This window comes from Populus euphratica, unplaced genomic scaffold (genome assembly GCF_000495115.2).
Source record: "Populus euphratica unplaced genomic scaffold, PopEup_1.0 scaffold3.1, whole genome shotgun sequence".
In the NCBI taxonomy this organism is placed as follows: Eukaryota; Viridiplantae; Streptophyta; class Magnoliopsida; order Malpighiales; family Salicaceae; genus Populus; species Populus euphratica.
The window spans coordinates 3,617,443-3,640,517 of record NW_011499847.1 but is presented as its reverse complement, the minus strand read 5'-3'; the positions used below and the strand labels follow the sequence as shown (position 1 = coordinate 3,640,517).

The following is a 23,075-nucleotide window of genomic DNA, read 5'->3' as shown; positions in this document are numbered from 1 at the left end:
TTATTAATTACGTAATATTTAACGTGGTCGTTCGCATTCTTTCTCTAGTCGTAAACCACAAAAAATAATTGATTAGTTTTATCAAACTAAAAGGTTAAGTTATAAATTATTAATTATCATACTGCCAAAAAACAATAAACTATGTAAATTACAAATATCGACATGATAGTATAATTCTTTGTTTTTCTTTTAAAGAACACAATGACTCACGACATTATTAAATTTATGCGATTACATCATACTAACACAGGGAAGCATGGTTATATATTACGTAATTATGACGGGATGGTTCAAGGCTAAGGTCCTCGATGCACGAATGACGCGTATTGGGAAAATTGGTGTCTTGTAAAATTATAACATAGTCTGGTAAAAAAAAAATTAAAAACAACACAAGTTATAAAAGTATATGGATAATAAAATAATTTTGAATATATTTGTTGTTGAAAATAATAAGTTGCTTGAAAATTAATTTTTTAATCTAAATTAATTAACACATGTAAAATTTAACCCGTAATCTTATAAAGATTCAATAATTAAAAGATAAGATTTATAATTAAATAATTTAGAAATAAATTTGTAATTCAGTGACTATATATAAAAAAAGAGATAAACTAACATGATAGGAGAAAAAAAATAATTAATGAGGCTTTGGTTTTTACATATTTGATATTGTTAAAAATATTTTAAGGAGAGAATTCTATTTACATATTGTAAGACCACTAAAAAAGATGCTAATTGACTAGGGATTTTATTTAGAGTTAATTTAGGATTAATTATAATTTTATTTGATGGTTTTTAATACAATTACACTTCCAAACCCACGCTGTTTACCTCCTCCAAGACTGGCTGGCAGTGGGATAGTATAATATATATATATATAAATAAAGGAGTTAATTTGCCTTTAACACCTCCAATTATTAAAAAAAAAAGAAAAAAGAAAAAAAAGAGGAAAACAAGAGAAGAGGACAGCTTTCCTTGCACATTTGTCTGCTAAGGCAATCATATGTCAAAAGTCTCTATTCGCAACAACTAATTATGCAACAGTACAGTTCAGTGGAGTCAAAAAAACATAATGCACTATCATAAATTTTATTTGGATTTAACAACTTTTTATATTCACAAATTTAAATTAAGGTTAGACAACATTAAAATCAGGGACGAAACTAGGGGTGGCAAGCAGAGGCCATGCCCCTGAAAAATATTTTAAAATATTTTATTATTTTTAATTTAAATAAATAAATTTTTTAATAATATATATTATTATATTAATTTTGGCCTTTAAACTTAGCTCCGCCCCTGATTAAAATGACAAAGTGCTTCTTTTTAACCGTATCATCATTTGAGTAGGCATTCAATTTGTTGTTTCCCCACCTTGTAGAATAAGTCACACCAATTTTTTAATTTATTTATTAATATTTATGGTGTTAGATTAATTTATTCTGATAAACTAGTAAATTTTTTTATTATTATTTCAAATATTTCATCCCAAAAATAATATTTATATTTTTTCAATACAATTATATGTTTTTAATATAACCCACAGTGAAGTGAAGATCTAACGCCTGGTACTGGTAGCTATCCAAATAACATCCCAATCAAAGCTGGGAAACTTGAAGATTTCATAAAACAGTGCAATGAATTGAGGAAGAAGAACCGCCACTCGAAGCTGCCACCAGAAGAGACGAATCCATTTTCAGAATAATATGCTTGAAACAAAGATGCCATGCTAATTTGAGACCCAACAAAGCAGCCCCCATTTCAGCCTGATAAGAATTACAGGCCAGCACACACACTGGGAGGTGATCGGATTTACTCCGAGGAAGATGAAGAACCATGGCATCATCGAAACTCATTAGCCGAAATTGATTGCAAGAAGCACAATAGATTCTTTCAAGCCATAACCTCTAGCTTCCTGGCCCCTTCAAGTAAAACAAGAACCCATGAAACACAAATCAATAAGTTTACACTAATCAATCTATTGTTTATACCTCAAACAACGAGAGAAATCAAAAGGAGCTCCACCTTTTTGTCTGCAGGACTAGGCATCTCATTAAAAACACCCAGATCGATGTATCATAGGAACCAGCAATAATTCTAATTATATGGTACAAAAAAGTTGTGTTTCAACGAATACTAGCTAAGGGTTGGCATAAACAAAGGTACAAAACCATTTGCCTGTAGACACATTCTCAATTTCAATATGAACAAATTGGCCTCCACTATCTACAATACGAACCCTGTTAGCAGTGTCTTTCCAAAGAATCCATAAACCACCTGAAAAACCTTGAGCATCCACTCTGAGAGACGGTGTCCGCATTAACCACACCAATGCGAGGTTCAACAATGGCCACCATATCAACTTTATTAATCTTCATTAAATCATAAAAAATTACTATTAAATTTGGTGCTTGCAGCCCCCCGATAATTCTAATAGATAATCCAGCCTTGCTGTCCGTATTTGAGATTGGAAATACCAAATGCAATACGCTCCAAAGACTTGACTTCGCCACTCGGTTTTGAAATCTTGAACTTTCTTCATACTTGTAGCGGGTGTTTATTGAGCGAGCCAGCCTATGCATGTTTTATAATTTAGATTCCTCTGACATGATATTTGGAATTAAGTGCTTGCCTACAGGTGCGGAGATAGAGTTATTTGTTAGGAGGCTAAAAAATATAATTTTTTTAATTTATTATATATGAGTTTAAGAATAAAATAAAAGCTGCATAATTTAATTTTATATAAAAAACATATTACAAAAGATATAATAATATTTTTACCTATTAAATGCAAAAATTCCCTTTGAATTGAATGTAAAGTGTATTTATCATTTTATGAAGTATTACCTATAACAAGAGCTTCTAGTTGTTCATTGAAAGATGCTAAAAGTTCCATTATTTCAAAAAAATTACTTTAATTTTTTTAGCTGTAACAAGAGCTTCTAGTTGCTTAGTTGCTTATTGAAAGATGCTAAAAGTTCTACTATTTCAAAAAAATTACTTTAATTTTTTTATTCAGAAGTTTATCGTGTCCTCTAAAAACACATGCTAAAAATATAAATCAACAAACAACAACTATTAAAGCTTTAATATGCAATCAATTATTTTAAAATTTCTAAGTAGTTTGTCTCTTAACTACCTTCTTAATATGACATGACTGATTTTTTAAATTTTTCAAACACCTGGTTGCAAATCTGTGAGTTGAATTTGGACATTTTCTCATATGAGTCAAAAAAGCACAATGCTTCCTATCATTAACTTTCTTTAAACAATTGAATAATTTAATAGTAAATGTGTCTGATCTTGGCTTGGCTTTTCAGATGACTTACTTGAAAATAGATAATAAAAAAAATAAAATACAATATTTTTCTTTGAAAATTCAAGTTATTAATAACTTGTGAATCGATGAGATTAAAATCAACGATAATATTTTTTATTAGTCAGCAAATATTCAGATATCAAAGGTTGATGTGACCTTAAATTAACGTATACCCTTTTAATTTTATTTTATTGATTAACCAAGCATTCTCAAATTTAAGGATGATTGCAATCAATTATTTTAAATTATTTTAAATTTCTTGAGTAATTTATCTCTTATCTACCTTTTAAATATGACATGACTGATTTTTAAAATTTTTCAAACATCTAGTAGCAATTTTATAAGCTGAATTTGGACCTTTTCTCGTATGAATCAAAAAGGCACACTACTTCTCATCATTAACTTTCTTCCAATAATTGAACCCTTTAATAGTAAATGTGTCTCATCTTGACTTTTCAAATGACTTACTTGAAAATAAATAGTAAAAGAAATAAAATGCAGTATTTTTCTTCGAATATTCAAGTCATGGATAACTCGTGAACCAGTTAGATTAAAATCAACGAGGATGTTTTTCATTAGTCAGCGAATATTCAGACATGAAAGGTTGATATGACCTTAAGATTATGTATGCTTATTGAATTTCATCTTGTTGATTAACCGGGTATTTTCAAATTTGACATGATTGATTTTTAAAATTTTTCAAACACCTGGTAGCAAATCTGTAAGCTGAATTTAGACCTTTTCTCACATGAGTCAAAAAAGCACACTACTTCACATCATTTATTTTCTTCAAACAATTGAGTCATTTAACAGTAAATATGTCTAATCTTGGCTTTCCAGATGACTTACTTGAAAATAGAATGTCAATGAAACAAAATGCAATATTTTTCTTTGAATATTCAAGTTATGGATAACTTGTGAACTAGTGAAATTAAAATCAATGAGGATGTTTTTCGTCGGTCAGCGAATATTCATGCATCGAACATTGATATAACCTTAAATTAACGTATATCCTTCAAATTTTATCTTATTAATTAACTAGGTATTTTCAAATTTGAGGACGATTGCTTGGATTTCCAACTAATAGAGCAATATCAATTCTGGTAGGAGGTGGTTTACTAGTCAATGCACGTTCTTTATAAACTGAAATACATTAGAACTATTCAACCATACCTTTAACATTACACATTGAAATTGATTCACTAACCTTTGATTTCTCAATATTTTACATTGAAATTGGTTCACTAACCTTTGATTTCTCAATATTTTTTCTCTTTTTATTAAAAAAAATCAATTCTTCTTATTCTGTTCATGGTTCAACTTAAAATCAAAACATATATTGTGAGAAAAAATTGATAATTTTGGTGACTTTGTTAAAAAAATAAAAAAATCCAAGTATATTTAAAACAAACTCATAAAATATATCAAATTAATTAGAAAAAACATCACTATAACAAGAATTTAAAAAATTAGTAAAACTAACCAATCTGAGAAAAAAAGAAGCAAAAATAACATGATTATAAAAAAATCATCAAATTCTTAATAAATACCTTAGAACAAAACAAAAATATATTTGAAATTTAGATTATCAATAATCAATTATCTTGTTTTATTTAATAAAAAATTAATTAATTAATAGGTTTGTTGTCTACTCTACTTTTCCATTTATTATTTCTATTTTTATATCCATCTTTTATTTAATGTTAGGATTTTAAAAATTAACAACAACTTTATATTTCAAGGGGGAGTTAAAACAAAACATGATCAAATTCTATCAATATATTTACTATGGGAAGAGCCCATTTATAAAAATAAAATATATTCCACCTTCAAATCTTTTAACGTTTAGCGTGTTTAGTGTCTAAGTAATAAAATAAATTAAATATTTTGCAGGGCCGGGCCCCTGCTTCCACCACTGCTTGCCTTGTAACTCTGGACTTCATTAAACAATTATAATGGGCTCGTGCCTTGTTTAAATATAAAGAAAATTCCCGTTAAAAAAGGAAAAGGGAAAAGGTTACAATCTAAAATTGTCTTCCCAGAATAGCACAAAGATTTAGTCTAAGAATTGGTGGTAGTGCCCCATTAGTTTACGTAAAGGTGGGGCTACTACTTTCTATAAGGGCGAATACCACATGAAATACATGGGCGGAAGAACAACAAGGGCTAGAATCAGCTTTAATAAGGTTAAAATTTTATCAATATTTTTTAATTAATTTTATATAAAAAATTTATAATTTATAATTGAGTTATTAAAAAATTCTGAAAATTTACGTAAATCCTTGTAATATAATATTTTAGTTTATTTATAATTTTATAATTTTTAGAAAAATTCAGAAATTTGATGAAAAATCATAATTTAACTAGTTTTACGTTATTATACGTAATTTTCAATCTGACCATCGAATTAAGTTGAAATTTTATAAAGAATCTTAAAATATATTTAATAAAATTTAGTTAAAATTTTAGAATGAACAGAGCTTGGCAGTACTAATAAAAAAACTATCAAATAAAAACAAAACAACTCATTAAGGATAAAATAATTATTTGCTATTAAAAAATCAAACAAATCACATTTTCCTTCCTTTTATATGTTGGGCTGAAACAAAATAGAAAAAAAAAGGCAAGAAAGAAAGAGAGAAAAGTAAGAGAAAAATATAAAAAAATCAAGGAAAAAAAAGTGAGGAAATAACTTGTATACTTATAAAGTCTAACTTATAAAACATTAATTTAAAAAAAAATCAAGTGAAGAAAAGAGGAATTGAGAGAGAGAAAAAATTAATTACTTTATTGATTATTATGTTATCTCAGTTGAAAGGTTATTACAATATTAATACAGATTTAATTATAAATAAATTATATTTTATAAAATATCGAATGATGTAACCTTAATAGTGAATTTATTTTTATCTTTTATTTTAATTTGATATACTTTTGTATTTTTTTTTTAATATTTTGAGTAAAGTATTTGAATTAAAACTTAATTGTTAACTTCAAAAACTTACATACTTGAATTAATAATTAATTTTTTAAAATATTATATATTTATTTAATAGCACAAAACATGAAAAAATTATTACACGGTCCTTGATGAAATACAACACTGAAAGAAAAAAAGAGAACAGGCAAACATAAAAATCGCATGGATTTATCACTTTGAACACAAAATAAAAAAAGGTATGGATATTAATCATGGGATTAATTCTTGTTTATATATTAAAAAAAGGAGAAAAAAAAACAAGAAGGGATAAGTCTGTTTAAAGGGATGAAGTTTCATGCTTAGGGCCCTCCTGCATCTTGAGAATTATTATGAAGCTGTCTTGTAATCCTTTTATTTTGTAACTAATTAAGGTCGACTACCATCCTTGATGAAATACAACACTGAAAGAAAAAAAGAGAACAGGCAAACATATTCAGTTTTGGCCATGTATGAAAGAGACAATCTTTTTCAGCATGGCGACAGCATTGTCGGTGGCTGGCTTGAACAAATGAAAGACGTGCTCCTCTCCTTTGACCTCCATAATCTCAATCACTCCACCCCATCCACTTTTCTTCAAAGTCTCGCAGTATAGCAGGCCCCTATCCCTTAGCAAATCTTTCTCAGCAACAGCAACAAACACCTTGGAGCACCCCAGACTAGACAAATTTGGATCGTAAGTAGGATTGATTAAAGGGTCATCACATCCACTTGTTTTAGGACATGCAAGGTGCCATGTTGCACTCATCCCTTTCAGCACTCTCTCTAATTCATTAACTTCATTTCCAATCCGTTCCTCTCCCCAAAAATAAGGATTTATTAAAACAATACCTGCAACATTTACACCAATAATGTTCTCTTGACCAAACCTCATTGCCACGTGGTGTGCTATGTTACCACCAGCACTGTCACCAGCCAAGAACACCTTGCTTAAATCAGCATGTTTATTTAGCCACTCTTCAGGACCGTCTCCGTTGACATGAGAGGCAGCCCATTTTAGGGCAGCCCATGAATCATCATATGGAATAGGGATGGGATGTTCTGGTACTCTCCTATAATCAACAGAGATAGCAATAACTTTAGCCTCGGCGACTAAGAGGTTAACGTAATTATGGTAAGTAGGCGAGAAGGCACTTTCAACGTAGAAGCCTCCCCCATGAACGTAAACCAGGAGAGGGAGCTTTTTGTTGGGATGCACTCCTTTTGGAAGGTAAAGTCTACAAGATAGTCTTGCTTCTTTTGAATAGATGACATCTTTTGACAGGACATCGGATTTGGGATCCTGGGAAGGGGGGACGATTTCGTTGCCTATGAGCCTCTCTATCCTGCCATCTTTATATAAGATGATAAAGGGAGACAGATCCTTGGCAACATCAGCCTTGGCTGCGTCCATATTGTATGAAAACATGGTGGCTTTTCTTTTCTCTTCCCTCTGTTTTACAAGAAATGATGAAGTTGTGGTAGCATGAGAAAAGAATGGAGGAGGGTCTTTAATTTATAGACAGGTGAAAGACGTCAGAGTCGAAGAAGAAATTGAATTCTCACGGTGTTCCCTGGTACTGGTTTTAAATCCTCAAGCTGTTAATTGTTGGCTAACGCAGCGATGACATCATAAAAGTCTTCTAGATGGGTTGAAATTCTGAAGTGAGAGTGTCCAAGTTCCAAACCTGATCAAACGCTATAATTCTACGTCCAGGTTTGTCAAATAAAGAAACTCCAGGAGACCGTCAGGAATTGACTGGCGCGTAATTACTTTACTAATTTTATTGGCCAACAGAGACTTATGGTCGACATGCTAAATTGTAGAATCGCATGGATTTGTCATGGGATTAATTCTTGTTTATACAAAAAAAAGGAAAAAAAAAAAACAAAAAGGGAAAAGTCTGCTTAAAGGAATGAAGTTTCATGCTTAGGGCCCTCCTCCATCTTGAGAACTATCATGAAGCTTTCTTGTAATCCTTTTCTTTTGTAACTAATTAAGGTCGACTACCATCTCAGAAAGGGTGGTCCTAACTCCGATTTACTAATGCCGACGTATTAGACAAGCCAAACAACGCACCGACATTGCAGTGTTTGTTTTATCATTTGTGGTATAATTTAATTATATATAAAATTCAACCATAAAAACTAATATTTATTATTATTTTTTAGTTTTTTCAGTGGATCCCACGCCCAAATAACAACCTCCACTTCTAAAACAAACACACGAGTATGTTCTGGATCTAAAAGCATTAATGATGAATGATGGACTAAACGTAAAATATGATTTGTGAAGAAGGAATTCTACGAACACGTGTTTTATTATTTTTACATTTCAAAAGTGTTTAAAAAAAAGCCTAATAAAGAGGGACTGTTTGAAAAACCTAATAAAGAGGAATTGTTTGGATTCTAGAACATGACTCAAATTTCGTAACCATTTGGTATATAATAATTTCCTTCTAGTAGGATTGAGGGAAAATTCCTCCTGTATGTATGCGTCTCGATATTAAATGACATCTAGTAGATTGAAGGAGAAATGGTGAAAAAAGTACAAAACAATTTATAAAGAGTAAAAAATGAAGATAAACTATTCATTTAAAAACACAATTAGTGCTGACTTATGAATTGATAATTAATTATGCAATTCTAAAGAATACCATTATATTATCTATCTATCTATCTATCTATCTATATCTATATCTATATCTATATATATATATAGATATATATAGTCTTAATCAATATTTTCATCGAATATTTTGTTATATCAATTTTATTTTCAAACCTCTTAATTAAATACTTTCATTTATTTTCAAAGGATTTTTTTCCTGCATCTTTATTTAAATTATACTTTCTTCTAAGAAGTAACATTATTTTGTTGGAAAGTTGACTTAATTGAGAAATAAAAATAATTTAGTGATAAATTGATATAAAATATAATTTGGGTGCACAATTGATATTACTCGATAGTTTAGTGATATATTTGATATTTGCTTTTTACAATTGATATTACTCGATAATTTAGTGATATATTTGATATTTGCTTTTTTAATTTTACCCACGGAAGGGGATTCTTCAACTTATACTAAGATTAAAAGATATTATTATTATTCATATTTGAATAAACCATGACTAATCTATGTCACATATATTTTGGTTTGGAGTTAATGAATGCAATTTATATTACTTATAGGTTAGTGGGTGATTAGCATTCATAATGATTATTTATAATACTAACACATACGGTGTAACTTGATCAATGACTATATATTAAGCTTCTTGTAGCTAGCTTTTGGTAAGTTAATTAATGTCCATTGATTTAGGTCTATTTTCGTGAGCTTTAATATTGGACTTGAGATTATCTAATTAGTTTGACATAATTTCTTAATAAATCTTGGTTCATCGATGAAGTATTAGATAACATGTAGAGTCGTATAATACGATGCAGCCCAAGAATTGAAGTAATAGATTACAGATTATATATACACAGCTATCCTTCCTTTTTCTCCAGCTATCTTTCTTCGTGGATGAAAGAGACAAATTTTCTACGCATAGCGACGGCATTGACGGAGGAAGGATTGGACAAATGAAAAACATGAACCTCTTCTTTGGCCTCCATGATCTCAACCTTTCCGCCCCATCCATTCTTATTCAAGGTCTCATAATACAGCCACCCCCTGTCCCTCAACACATCATTCCCAGCTATGAAAACAAGCATCTTGGAGCCCCCCAGGCTAGGCAATGTTGCATCCTTAATTGGATTAATCAAGGGATCGTCGCATCCACTAGTCGTAGGGCACGCGACATGCCACATAGCATCAAGCCCTTCTCGTACTGCCTCTCTTTCATTAACCTCGTTGCCAATACGTTCTTTGCCCCAGAAATAAGGATGTATTAGAACCGTCCCTGCGACATTGATACCAGGTAATCTCTCTTGACCGTATCTCATGGCCATGTGATGGGCTATATTACCGCCAGCACTATCTCCAGCGAAGTACACCCTGCCGAAATCAGCATGAATATTTAGCCACTCTTCAGGACCGTCTCCGTTGACATGAGATGCGGCCCATTTAAGGGCAGTCCATGAATCATCGTACGGGATGGGGATCGGATGTTCTGGGGCTCTCCTGTAATCAACCGAGACGGCAATAATTTCAGCCTCGGCAACTAGTGTCTTGAGGTAGCTATGGTAAGTAAGTGAGAAGGGAGTTTCAATGCAAAAGCCTCCTCCATGATAGTAAAGTAGAAGAGGGAGCTTTCGGCTAGCATCAACGCTTGTTGGAAGGAAAAGTCTAGAAGAAAGATTTTCCTCTTGTGAATAGACAACATCTTTGGAAAGGACATTGGATTTGGGATCAAGAGAAGGGGGGACAATTTCGTTGCCACTTAGTCTATCTATGCTGCCATCTTTATATATGATACCATGGGGAGAAAAATTATGGGCAATTTCACGCTTAGTACTCGAGCCCATGCAGAAAGAAATGAATGAAAATATGGTCGCCCTTGAGAGCTGAGCAGTAGCTAGCCCCTATATTGTTAGAAATTAGTGTATAATAATCAATTCATTAGTATTTAATTTGGAAGTGAGAGTAAAACAATGCAACGAGATCCGCATTTTCTACATGGAAGATGATTTGGAAAGCAATAATCGACACACTAAACGTCACAAAGGATTCTTGAAAGGAGAATTCTACGATGCCTTTGAATAATCCAAAAGCATTGCCTTGGGAAAAACATCCATTTTTTCCTTGTGATCATGGAATTTTCCGCAGCCGGAGAGATTATTCCAAAGACAGCTCAATTCGAAAACAACCATATTGAGAGCAGTTCCCGATCATGAGTAGGTGGTAAAGTCACGTTTGGTGTTGCATTTCAAATAGGGATGAAGTAAGTTTTGAGTTTTTTTTTTTCATTTAAAGTTATTTTTTAACATATTTTTAAATTATTTTAATGCATGAAAATACTTTTAAAAAAATAATCGCTTCCACGCCCCAAATACTCTTTTAGTCTTGAATACCTAATCACATGCACTTGCAACTTTTATAGTGATTTTAAATAATTCCTTCAGGGATTCGTCATCGGGAGAGAAAAAAATATTGTCCGGGGATTGAATTTAAAAAGACCTTTTGAAATATTTATTATAGTATATGTAAATTGATAGGAGGTAGTTTCTTAATTTTACTTACTAGTTATTAATTATTTTATAAAGCCAAATTTAGGGGTGGAATCCATTTCAGTGATTAGTTTTAAACACAGGTGATGTGCATGTTTGTATTATAAATGACAAATATCTTATTATTAAATTTATTTTAAGTTATAAGGGGAGAATATTAAACTTATTTGATTTTATCACTGATGTTCAGGGATGAATGAGTAAGTAAAAGAGATACTAATAAGAACTTTTTATTTTCAATCAGCTACAGATATCATATTTCCAGGAAAATACAAGAATCTATTCAATAAATTCCCCTTATTTAATTCTATAGTATTCTTGCAAAATCATACGGAAATTTCAAATGGATGTTGGCATTTTTTAAATATTTAAAATGGCTTATCTGAGTTCTTAAAAACAAATTTTTAACATTTTTCATGCACAAATCTCCCAATGTGGAAAAATAAATTAAATTTTCTTAAGATAAAAGGTAGAGTAAATTTTAGTTTAGTTCACACTAATTTCAGTCATGGTTTCAAGTGAGGAGTTCTCTCTTATGGTCTTCTAGAAGGGTAAAATATAACTGATGTGGTTGGGCTTTTGTTCCATGACAAATGTTCTGACTTCTTAGTTTGGGCTTCGGCCCTTTTACTCCCAGAAAAAAAAAATGGACCTGTATTTTTCCACGTCACCTCTCAGACGTTTCAGATACTTCTGTGATTAAATATCGAAGGAGCTTTGGGCCCTGGTATCAAGTGGCAAGTAATAAAAAAATTAAAAACGGAGAAAGGCAGGCTGGCATATATATATATATAGATCTCATATTGTTCTGGTCGTCATGGACCCCGCCCGTGCATGTATAGATAATAGCATATTTAAATTTGAAACGCTGGGCTATATTACAGTTATTGATAGTACTGTGATAACAATTATTTTTTAATATATTTTTTATTTTAAATATATATTATTTAAAAAAAATTATTTCTGATATTAATATATTAAAAAATAAAAAATTAATTTGAAATAAAAGTTTTTTAAAAAATCAAATTATTTCTTGATGGTGAAAACAAACCTATCGAAGTAATGTTCTAATCAATAGTGACGGATTTGTTTTCTAGTGAAAATGAAACAGAACATAGACAAATTGACTAGTTGATGTTTTGAGACCACAATTATGCTGCCTAGCATTGCTAGGCAGTGTCATGTACCTTTAATTTTCCTTCCTTGGCTGCGGAATATATTGGATCAAGTCCTTTTGTTTTTAATTGGATGTGCAGGTTACGTAATTTAACAAGTAACGTTATCTTAAAATGAACCACGTCTTCTTCTTTTTTCTTTTCTGCTAGCAGAAATTTCAATTAATTGTTTCTTCCTCAAAATTAATTAAGTGATGTGACGTGAAATTGTTTGATTTTGTATTTCAAAAATATATTTAAAATAATTTAAAAAATTATTTATTATTTACTTCAAATGAATATATTTTTATTGTTTTTAAATTATTTTAATATGCTAATATCAAAAATAATTTTTAAAAAATAAAAAAAATATTATTTAAAAAACAATTATAATTACATCATAAAATATCCTTGTAATCTTACACACAGGCAAACACCCAATGATTTCGCTGTCTAGGATCCACTATTCACATATTTTCAAGTTTTTATTTTGCATTTTGATCCTTTAAGTTTCGAGTTTATTCAACCATTTTACATATTTTTTAAGTTATGTTGTTATATTTTTCCAAGCTCGAATATTCTTGCTCTTTCTTCTCACTTTATCGATGTCTCGTTGAATGAATCATCATTAATTAGTGATTGATTTTATGAAATACAATTTTATCTTCCTTTTAGTAATCAAATCGAGAGGTTGAGAATCAATATCAATATAAAGAAAGAAATAGAGTATTAGGTATGCGATCAAAGTCCCACATTGATTAGAAATAGGGAGGATCAAGGGTATATAAGGATGGACAAATATCTCCATTGGTATGAGGCCTTTTGGGTATAACTCAAGAGCAAATCCATGAGAACTTAGGTCCAAAATGGACAATATCATATCAATGTGAAGATAGAGAGCAAATCGGACTTAGACCCAAAGTGAACAATATCATACCAATGTGGAGATAAGTGGTGTCCATAATCCTTACATATAGCCCCTCTCCACAAAAGCTTTTGTTTGACCATCAGATTTTATTTTTTTTCCTTTCCCATTATTTTTGTTTTTTAGGCTATTATAGTCTACCCCTGAACTTTATTTTTATAGCATTTCAATCGCTGAAAACTGAGAAGTAAAAGAGAAGATCATTAAAATAATTAAAGAGTGGGAAAGCTCTTGGATGATTAAATTCTAATACCTAATAACTTTGGTTTCGATATCTTTGAATTTATTCGAAAGAGAAAAGAACTCTGTAGAGGTGGTATTTATTTTAAGTGACATTGTAAATAAATAAATTTGAGCTTACAATTTTGTCCTACTTTGACTTTGATTTTCTGTGCATGCTGGAGGGTCTTGGGGGTTATCAATGGATTATTGGCCTTTCAGGATGGTTTTTACGTGATTTTAATTAAAATCGGTGGAAAATTAAGTTTCTACGGTCCCGATTGATAAGCTTTGACGGCCGAAATTTCCTTCTTGAGTTAAGGCATTTGAATTCACACGGATGCTTATTTGAATTGTAAGATAGGAATGGACAAATAAAAAACATGCTAGTGAAGGTGGTGAGAAGGGGGTTTAATTTTTGCAAAATAGAAAAAACTTCTCGTGACCAGTAATGTTATTATGAAAAAACAGCATAAAGTAGATGGAGGAGGAGATTTTAAAAATTAAAATATTATTTTAATATATTTTCAGTAATTTTTCTTTCGTTTTGTCGTCATGTTATAATGAAACCCCAGTATTTATTACGATGTAAATTGTAAACCCCATATTTATTCAAGCCTTTTCCAAATATGTTTTGAATTAACCGAGTCCTCTGTCGGCAATTTCAAGTGCTCAACCATGTCGGAAGTTGCTCAAGATTTCTCTCCTTTACTTCGACTATACAAAGATGGCCGCATAGAGAGACTTATGGGAGTAGATATCGCCCTTCCTGGTGATCCCAATTCCAATGTCATGTCCAGAGATGTCGTCTATTCACCTGCGCTGGATCTATCTTGTAGACTTTACCTTCCAAAAAACACAAATCCTCACCAAAAACTGCCCCTCCTAGTTTACTTTCACGGTGGAGGCTTTGTGATAGAAACTGCCTTCTCTTCAACTTACCATAATTACCTCAATACCTTAGTAGCCGAGGCTAATGTCATAGGAGTCTCCGTAGACTACCGAAGAGCACCTGAGCATCCTCTTCCTGCGGCATACGATGATTCATGGACAGCCCTCAAATGGGTTGCATCTCATGTTAATGGAGATGGGCCTGAGGAGTGGCTAAACTCTCATGCTGATTTTAGCAAGGTGTTTTTTTATGGGGATAGTGCTGGTGCTAATATATCACACCAGATGGCCATGAGACACGGTCAAGAGAAAATAGTTGGTTTTAATGTTGCTGGGATAGTTTTGGCACATCCATACTTCTGGGGTAAGGATCCTATTGGTAATGAGCCCAAGGAATCATCACAAAGAGCATTCGCTGAAGGTCTGTGGCGTCTGTCATGCCCTACATCAAATGGGTGCGATGACCTTTTACTTAATCCACTTGTCGATCCAAACTTGGCTCGGCTGGAGTGCTCCAAGGTGCTTGTTGCTGTCGCTGAAAAGGATCTGCTGAGAGATAGGGGGTGGCGCTACTATGAAAAGTTGAGGGAGAATGAATGGAGTGGAGAAGTGGAGATCATGGAGGCCAAAGGAGAGAATCATGTGTTCCATCTTCTCTCTCCTCCTGGGGAGAACGCTAGGCTCATGCTTGAAAAAATCTCTTCTTTCCTGAATCAGGACAAGGCCTAGGATCTGGGGAGAGTTTCTGTCAGGTTTTTGTTTTTTAATTGAAGGCTATCATATTTTATCATCTATTTGTTAGTTTTTGCATATTGAGATTCAGTCTCTCTACAATTGCATCTTTTTTTTTTTTTTTTTTTCAACTCAGGTATTTTCAACTCTCATTTAAGGCGACGTGGACGAATGTCTGTGAGGTGGATTTTTTTAACTTGAGTTTAATTATCCCTCGATCCGGGTTAGTATGGTACTGCTATCTCTGTAACCATGGGTTTAATTCCTACATTGTACGTTGTTACGCGCTGTTGTATTATTCAGACATAAATGTTATCTAAGTATTTTTTATTTAAAAATATATTAAAATAATTTATTAAATATTAATATATTAAAAATATCTAAAAATAAAAAAAATAAAGGAAAAAAATAAAAATAAAAAAGCAAAATAATGGTTGAGCTGCCGCGTCACATCAAACATAATTGTTTACAACTTTATGTAACCAAAAACAGAAAAAAAAAAAATTAGATGCAGTTTATTGATCTATCTAATAAAATGGCGAGTGAGAGCGTTTTTCCAATTTATTGGTGTAATATATGGTATAAATTAGTATTGTAAAATGATAACAGCAGTGGCGTGGAGGTGTAATAATAAAAATAAAAAAAATGAAAAGAGAAGAGAGGCGGGGAAAGGGAATTAAAAAATAAATAAAAACAGAGTTGGCTAAAATTCTCTTGTAATATTTGACTCCATCAGGTACTAATTAAAATGATTTTTTCTTAAATTAGCATAATTTAATTATGCTATCTTTTATAAACAGAAAATTTAATAAATATTATTATTAAAAATCATGATATATTTAAACATTGTGTTTTTAAAATACAACAATTTAAGATATTATATTTAAAAAAAAATTAACACAATAATTTAAAATATATGTTTTGAAAGTGTGAAATCAATTATAATGAAAGATACTTTTTTTATCTCATCAGTGGATAAACACAGCATAAAGATTTGATATTATTTTTTTTCCCTGTCTCTGTTATTTTTATCTCATCAGTGGATAAACACAGCATAAAGATGTGAAGAGGGGCGTTAGCAATAATTAGAGGCAACAAAAAATCGCATTCAGTCATTCTTCATGTATGAAAGAAACAATTTTCCTAAGCATTGCCACAGCATTTTGGCAGGTAGGGTTGGGCAAATGGAAAACATGAGCCTCTTCTTTGGCCTCCATGAACTCAACCCTTCCACCCCATCCATTGTTCTTCAAGGTCTCACAATACAACCTCCCCCTGTTCCTCAACACATCTTTCCCAGCAGCAGCAACAAGCACCTTGTTGCCCCCCAATCTGGGCAATTTTGGATCATTCATCGGATTAATTAAAGGATCATCGCATCCACTTGTTGTAGGACACGCACAACGCCAAATAGTCTCCATCAATTCTCGCATTGTCTCGCCTACATCAACTTCGTTGGCAATAGGGTCTTTGCCCCAGAAGAAAGGATGTACTAGAATAATCCCGATGAGATTAACACCGACTAATCTCTCTTCACCATACCTCATGGCCATGTGATGTGCTATGTTAGCACCAGCACTATCTCCGGCAAAAAACACCTTGTTGAAATCAGCATGGCTATTTAGCCACTCTTCAGGACCATCCCCATCGGCATGAGATGCAGCCCATTTAACAGCAGCCCATGAATCGCCATACAGAATGGGGATGGGATGTTCTGGGATTCTTCTATAATCAACTGAGATGGCGATTATTTGAGACTCTGCAACTAATGTGTTGAGATAGCCATGGTACGTAGGCGAGAAGGGAGTCTCAAGGCCAAAGCCTCCGCCATGAAAGTAAAGTAAAAGAGGGAGCTTTTTGTTGGCATTGATGTTGTTTGGGAGGAAAAGTCTAGAAGATAAATTTTCTTCCTGTGAATAGACAACATCTTTGGACAGAACATTTGATTTGGGATCTAGAGAAGGGGGAACAATCTCATTGCCCACGAGTCTCTTTGCCCTGCCATCTTTGTAGATGATCATAACGGGGGAAAAGTCATGGGCAACATCAGGCTCGGTTGGGCCAGTAGAGATGACATCGAGGATATCGAACATGATTTTCTTCAAGAAATTGAGGGAGGTAGTTACCAAAAAATTCCGATGGCTGGCTACCCTTATATAGATCGAAATAACGCGAATTAATTAATTATATATATATATATGTATATATATAGATATATTTTGTCAGCATCTAACATATGACAGCATAATATCAAGGACACGTACGAAATTACCAGGTGAGATCTTGTAATTTATATAATCTTTTAAATAATCTTTTTTAAATTCAAACTTCCATGTGTTTTATTAATTAAAAAATAATATTAATATTTGAATTCAGAAACAGTATAAAAAATAATATTTTATAAAATAATCATCCCCACTTACGAATTTAAATTATTACCTAATTATATAATTTACATAAATTTTTTATTGTATGTTAGTTTTTTAAAAATATCTAAATTTCATTGAAAATAAATATTAATTTAATATTTTTTTCAAACTAATCAGATTTAATTATACATTTTCAAATAGAGTTTTTAAACTTGGTTAATAGTCAGATTATAGGTTTTAATCAAGTGACTGAATTATTTAAGTCAATTTTATTTTTTTTTTAAATTAAAATAATGTCATAACAGTTAAAAAAATATTTAACTGGTTATAACTATATTTTTTACAAAATCTTATTAGGTTAATCTATAAAGTCATCTGAATTTTTTATTTTTTTTAAATATAATTTAATTTAATTTTGGATTAGTCAATATTCGAGTCAATTAACTAAAACATGCTAGATTTTAAAATTATTGTTTTAACTGCAAAAAAAATTACTATATAAAATTTTAACCCATGCATGAAGAAACTTTTTATAATATTTTATTATAATACCATGAGCATCTTATCAATCTAAATTATAATATTTATTTTATATTTATATTTATATTATTATATAATAAATAACGTGATTGTTAAAAAAATATGATACAACATTAACCGGTAGATATTATTTGTAAAAAAATTAAAAATACAAATTTAACTTTTTATGTACGTAGTGTAATTATTTTAAAGAGAAAATTGTTATATAAAATTTTTTTATAAAATAAAAAATTATATTTTTTATTTGAAAATATAATTATAATTATTTTTTTAAATATTTTTTACTTAAAAATATATAAAAAATATTTATATTATTTTTAAAAAAATATTTTTAATATTATAATATCAAAATTATCTACCAATATTTAAAAAATTATTTTTAAATAAAAAATTAAAAAACCCTTAAATATTTTTAAAACGCATGTGAACGGTGGTCCTCGACTTTAAAACGTGAGGTACGTTTTATAGCTGCCTGCTGGGCCTGGGTTTTAGTGTCCTTTTCCATGATGCTCGCATGTGATTGTTTCAGTTCTTAGTAACTTTATTCGAGGACGTGATTCTGTCTTTTTCTTCTTTTTTTCCCTGTTATAATCAATTATATTATAATTACTAGTATTGTAAAAAACATAAAACAACAATTTTTGAAAAATAAATATGCAAACTAGATTTATAGAAGTTTCTTATAAATTAATGACAATGTTACCACGAGAGCTCAAATCTTATTTGAAAAAAAAGGACATAGTATAGTGATTTTCTAAATTTTATTGTAGTAATTTTAATTAAAAATTATTTTGTTTAGAAAGATAACATATTTTTAAAAAAATAAAAACAACAACAACAGAGGAGGTGTCCTTGGTTACTGAAAAATTAAGGTATGGTTTATATAGATTCTAAAAACTTAGATTTCATTATCATTTCACTTAAAAAAAAAATCCTAGGGAGGCATCAAATATGCCTAAAGACTTAAAATTAATCCCAGCAAAAAATCCAAATCTAAACTAATTTTCATAGCATGATTAAAAACCAAAAACCACTTTTATGGAATCCCCCGTGAAAATCAACCTTGGACACCAAAATGTCATTTTTTTATTGGTAAAACGTGGTCGTTCGCATTCTTTCTCTAGTTGTAAACCACGAAAAATAATTGATTAGTTTTATCAAATTAAAAGATTAAGTTATAAATTATTAATTATCTTACTGCAAAAAAAAAAAGAGGGTCAGCCATGTAAATTACAATTGCCGACATGATAGTATAATTCCTACCTTTTCTTTTAAACAACACCAGATTATGAACACAATGACTCACAGCATTATTAAATTTATGCGATTAAAACATACTAACACGAGGAAGCTTGGTTATAGATTACGTAATTATGATGGGATGGTTCAAAGGTAAGAAGTTCGATGCACTGGTGACGAGTATTGGGAAATTAGATGTCTTTTAAAATTTAGTCTGATAAAGAAATAAAATAAAACAACATAAGTTATAAAAGTATATGGATAATAAAATAGTTTGTATATAATTGCTGTTGAAAATAATAGTTATTTAAAAAATAATGCCTTATTCAAATCAATTAATACATGTAAAATTCAATTCATAAACTTGTAAAAAATTAATGGTCTAAAAATAAAATTTACAGTTAAATGCTTCATAGTTGCGACTAGAAACGAGAGAAGAGATAAGTTAGTACGACAACAAAGAAAATTAGAGAAGAAAAAATAGTCAATAGAGCTTTGGTTTTGATATATTTAATTAACATTAAAAAAATCCCAACAAAAAAATTATATTTTCATGTTATAAAACCATTAAATAAGGTAGTAGTTAATTATAAATTTCATTCAAAGTTAATTTAAGATTAAACATAGCTTTATTTGATGGTCTTCTAATGTTTTAGTGCGTGGTTAAAATCATTTTACCAAAACATTTTTAATAATATCAAATATATAAAAATTAGGGCTCAAAGTGACTCATTATTTATAATACATGTATTGTGTTCTTGACTAAATGACTGTTATTAAAAATAACAGTTATAAACAAAATTAATATTAAAAAACACATGTTAAAACTATTTTATTTCTTAGATAGTTTTTCATTTTCCTAATAACCTTACAAAGTGTCGTTTTTTTTTAAAAAAAAAACACTCGGAAATCTGATTAGAAAAAATTGTTACTTTGAAACTATAATTTTAAACGCTTCTAGAAGATATTAATGCACAACAAACGTAACAGTACTAGCTTCCGATACTAGTACTGGCCGACACGATACCGTGTCGGTGTGTCCTTGCCAATTCCGTGTCTGAAAAAGGTTGATCTGTTCTTCACGAGCACGCCCCTGGCCACAGGGTTCCTGTAAACTTCACCCACCCCAAAATTGGCTGGTAGCGGAATGGTATGATATATATTTTATATATAAAAATTCCAGCAGTTAGCTTACCTTTAACACTTCCAATTATAAAAAAGAAAACAAGCTAATTAAGAACAGTATAGTTCAGTAGAGTCAAAAAAATAAAATGCACTGATCTACACTTGTGCCTGACTCGTGTTTCATGTAGAGCGAAGAGAAACAGAACTTCGATGATGCTGTATCACTGCATTTAAATTCTAAAGTCAACGGTCAAACTCGTTACTGGTGAAGGAAGAGGAAGGAGAATTTTCGTGAGCCATGACTTATGGCAGATGCCCCGTAAATCTCTCCCCCAGTTATACCACGTGTCCAACCCAAAAGACCAGAAACCACTTCACGTACTAGAAAATTGTGCATATTAGGTTTATATTTAATTATTTATATAATAATTATTAATATTACTATAAAATATGATAATATTAGTCAAAGATATTGGCATAATTAGATAACTATTTCAACATCATTTAAATAAATATATCTAAGATAAATCTAAATATAAAATGCATAAAAAAATAACAATAATAATATAAAAAAATCAAGGGTCAAACATGACGAGTTGAAAAATATATCATCCACCTTAACTTTTTAAAATTTTGATAGAGAATGCTTTGTTTGTTTATCTTTTTTTCCGATCACGATGACTTTAGTGATTAGAAAGCGAGGGTCCAAGTTGTTTTATTCAAAAACAAAAAAAATATCTCATAAACTCCTATAAACCTATTTTTAACAACCAAACACATTTTAGCTGGCCTAGAAACTAAAAATATAATTAAATAATTTTTTTTTAATTTTCAATCTGTTTTTTCCCACATCATTGAAAATGAAAAAAACTAAAAGAATGAAAAAATCCAGGATAACAAAAAAAACCCATTTGAGATTCAAATTAAAACAAACAGAAGTTTGATGACCAAATCAAAACAAAAATAAAATCGAGGGACTGATAAAGGAATGTACACAATGAACAGCGGTAAAGAGAATGTTTTTCTAAAAGGACGAACATTAATAAAAACCAGTCCTTATTTGTTATTATTAATTTTTAGGGGACGGGGTTACCATTAATGTCAATAACTTGCATCACTTCACCTCACCCATTCGTCATCAAAACCTATTCGTGTAACCAGCTCCTGCTCTGCAACAAATCTTTCTCCACGACAGCGATAAGATCGCTGGGGCACCCCCGGAATGGCAATTCTGGGACCAGCAATGGAATTATTTAAAGACTCATCACACCCACTCGCTGGAGGACCTCAGATTTTTTGAGGACCTCATTACCTATAGGCTTCCTATTCTCACAATACTAATAACAAAAAACTTAGAATACTAAATAAAATTTAATAAATAAATTTATACCTTGCACATTTTCTCAAGCCAAAAATTATTCAAAATTGATTTAAAATTATAGCATTAATTGCTTTATAAAATAATCTTTATTTAGAAATATATTAAAAAAATAAGATTTTTTTTATGTTTAAAAATTTATTTTTGATATTAATACATTAAAACAATTTAAAAACACAAAATAAAAAAACCCACATAAACTCTTAGAATTCGAACTTTTATAGGTAACACTTGTTTTATGCTGAAAGTTTTGTTTCAGATGATCTTATATTCTAGCAGTTTTCCTATGGTGTGCTTTGTTAGCACCAACAGTATCTCTCCGCCAAGAACACCCTACGGATATCAGCTCGCTATTTTGAATGAGACATTTCCCACTTGAGGGCAGGTCATGAATCATCCATCATGCGGAGTGGGGATTGGGTGTTCTAGGGCTTTCCTGCAATCAACTGAGGACTGAGGCTATAATGACTTTATTTTCAGATTATAAAGCTTAGATGATAAGTATACAAGTTGGGCTAGTGAGAGGATGAGGCGAGGGAGCATCACACAACAAGTAACTATTGTGCCATTCGAATTTTTAAATTTAATGGATATTCTCCTAAACTTGAACCGTCCACTCACGGGCATGCCATTTCTGGTGCTATGCTTGCTCACAGATGTTCTCAGTTCTTTTCTTTTGTTTTTGTGTTTGAAAAAAATTTATTGGTCGCTGTTAATAGTATTTACCAAAAACAATGTTGTAGCAAACAATATATCTAAGTACAATGGAGTAAAAAATACATGCTTATAATCTCACGATTTTGATACTTGATAGTATCGGAACTGCGGTAGAAAGATCAGAAACTGGCAACAAGCAATTGGCAAGAAGGGCACTGCCAGTTGCAGTCAGGTAATTTTCCCAGTTATGCTGGGATGGAGGGATGCTATTAACAACCTCAATGTCTATTTCAAAGAGCTCCTCTTCCCCTTCCTCTTCAATCTCTGCCAGTGCCACTAGACCTAATTTGTTGGCTTCTCCAACTTGTGCAGATCATAGCAGAAGCCATCATTCCTCTTGT

The 23,075-nt window shown here is 30.9% G+C and overlaps 4 protein-coding genes across 4 annotated transcripts; 1 reads left to right on the top strand and 3 right to left on the bottom strand.

The window, feature by feature from the left end:
* Positions 1–6,703: 6,703 nt before the first annotated feature.
* On the bottom strand, positions 6,704–7,830 carry LOC105107812 (probable carboxylesterase 12). Its single transcript, XM_011001868.1, has one exon. The coding sequence runs from the start codon at positions 7,699–7,701 to the stop codon at positions 6,730–6,732; it is 972 nt and encodes a 323-aa protein (XP_011000170.1). The 5' UTR covers positions 7,702–7,830; the 3' UTR covers positions 6,704–6,729.
* A 1,953-nt stretch (positions 7,831–9,783) lies between these two features.
* Positions 9,784–10,743, bottom strand: LOC105111249 (probable carboxylesterase 12). The gene has a single exon (XM_011006564.1). The coding sequence runs from the start codon at positions 10,741–10,743 to the stop codon at positions 9,784–9,786; it is 960 nt and encodes a 319-aa protein (XP_011004866.1).
* A 3,577-nt stretch (positions 10,744–14,320) lies between these two features.
* Positions 14,321–15,689, top strand: LOC105107807 (probable carboxylesterase 12). Its single transcript, XM_011001856.1, has 2 exons — positions 14,321–15,386; positions 15,503–15,689. The coding sequence occupies exon 1, from the start codon at positions 14,422–14,424 to the stop codon at positions 15,361–15,363; it is 942 nt and encodes a 313-aa protein (XP_011000158.1). The 5' UTR covers positions 14,321–14,421; the 3' UTR covers positions 15,364–15,386; positions 15,503–15,689.
* A 762-nt stretch (positions 15,690–16,451) lies between these two features.
* LOC105107798 (probable carboxylesterase 7) lies at positions 16,452–17,525 on the bottom strand. The gene has a single exon (XM_011001845.1). It carries the CDS (start codon positions 17,457–17,459, stop codon positions 16,479–16,481), a length of 981 nt encoding a protein of 326 aa, XP_011000147.1. The 5' UTR covers positions 17,460–17,525; the 3' UTR covers positions 16,452–16,478.
* Positions 17,526–23,075: the final 5,550 nt, after the last annotated feature.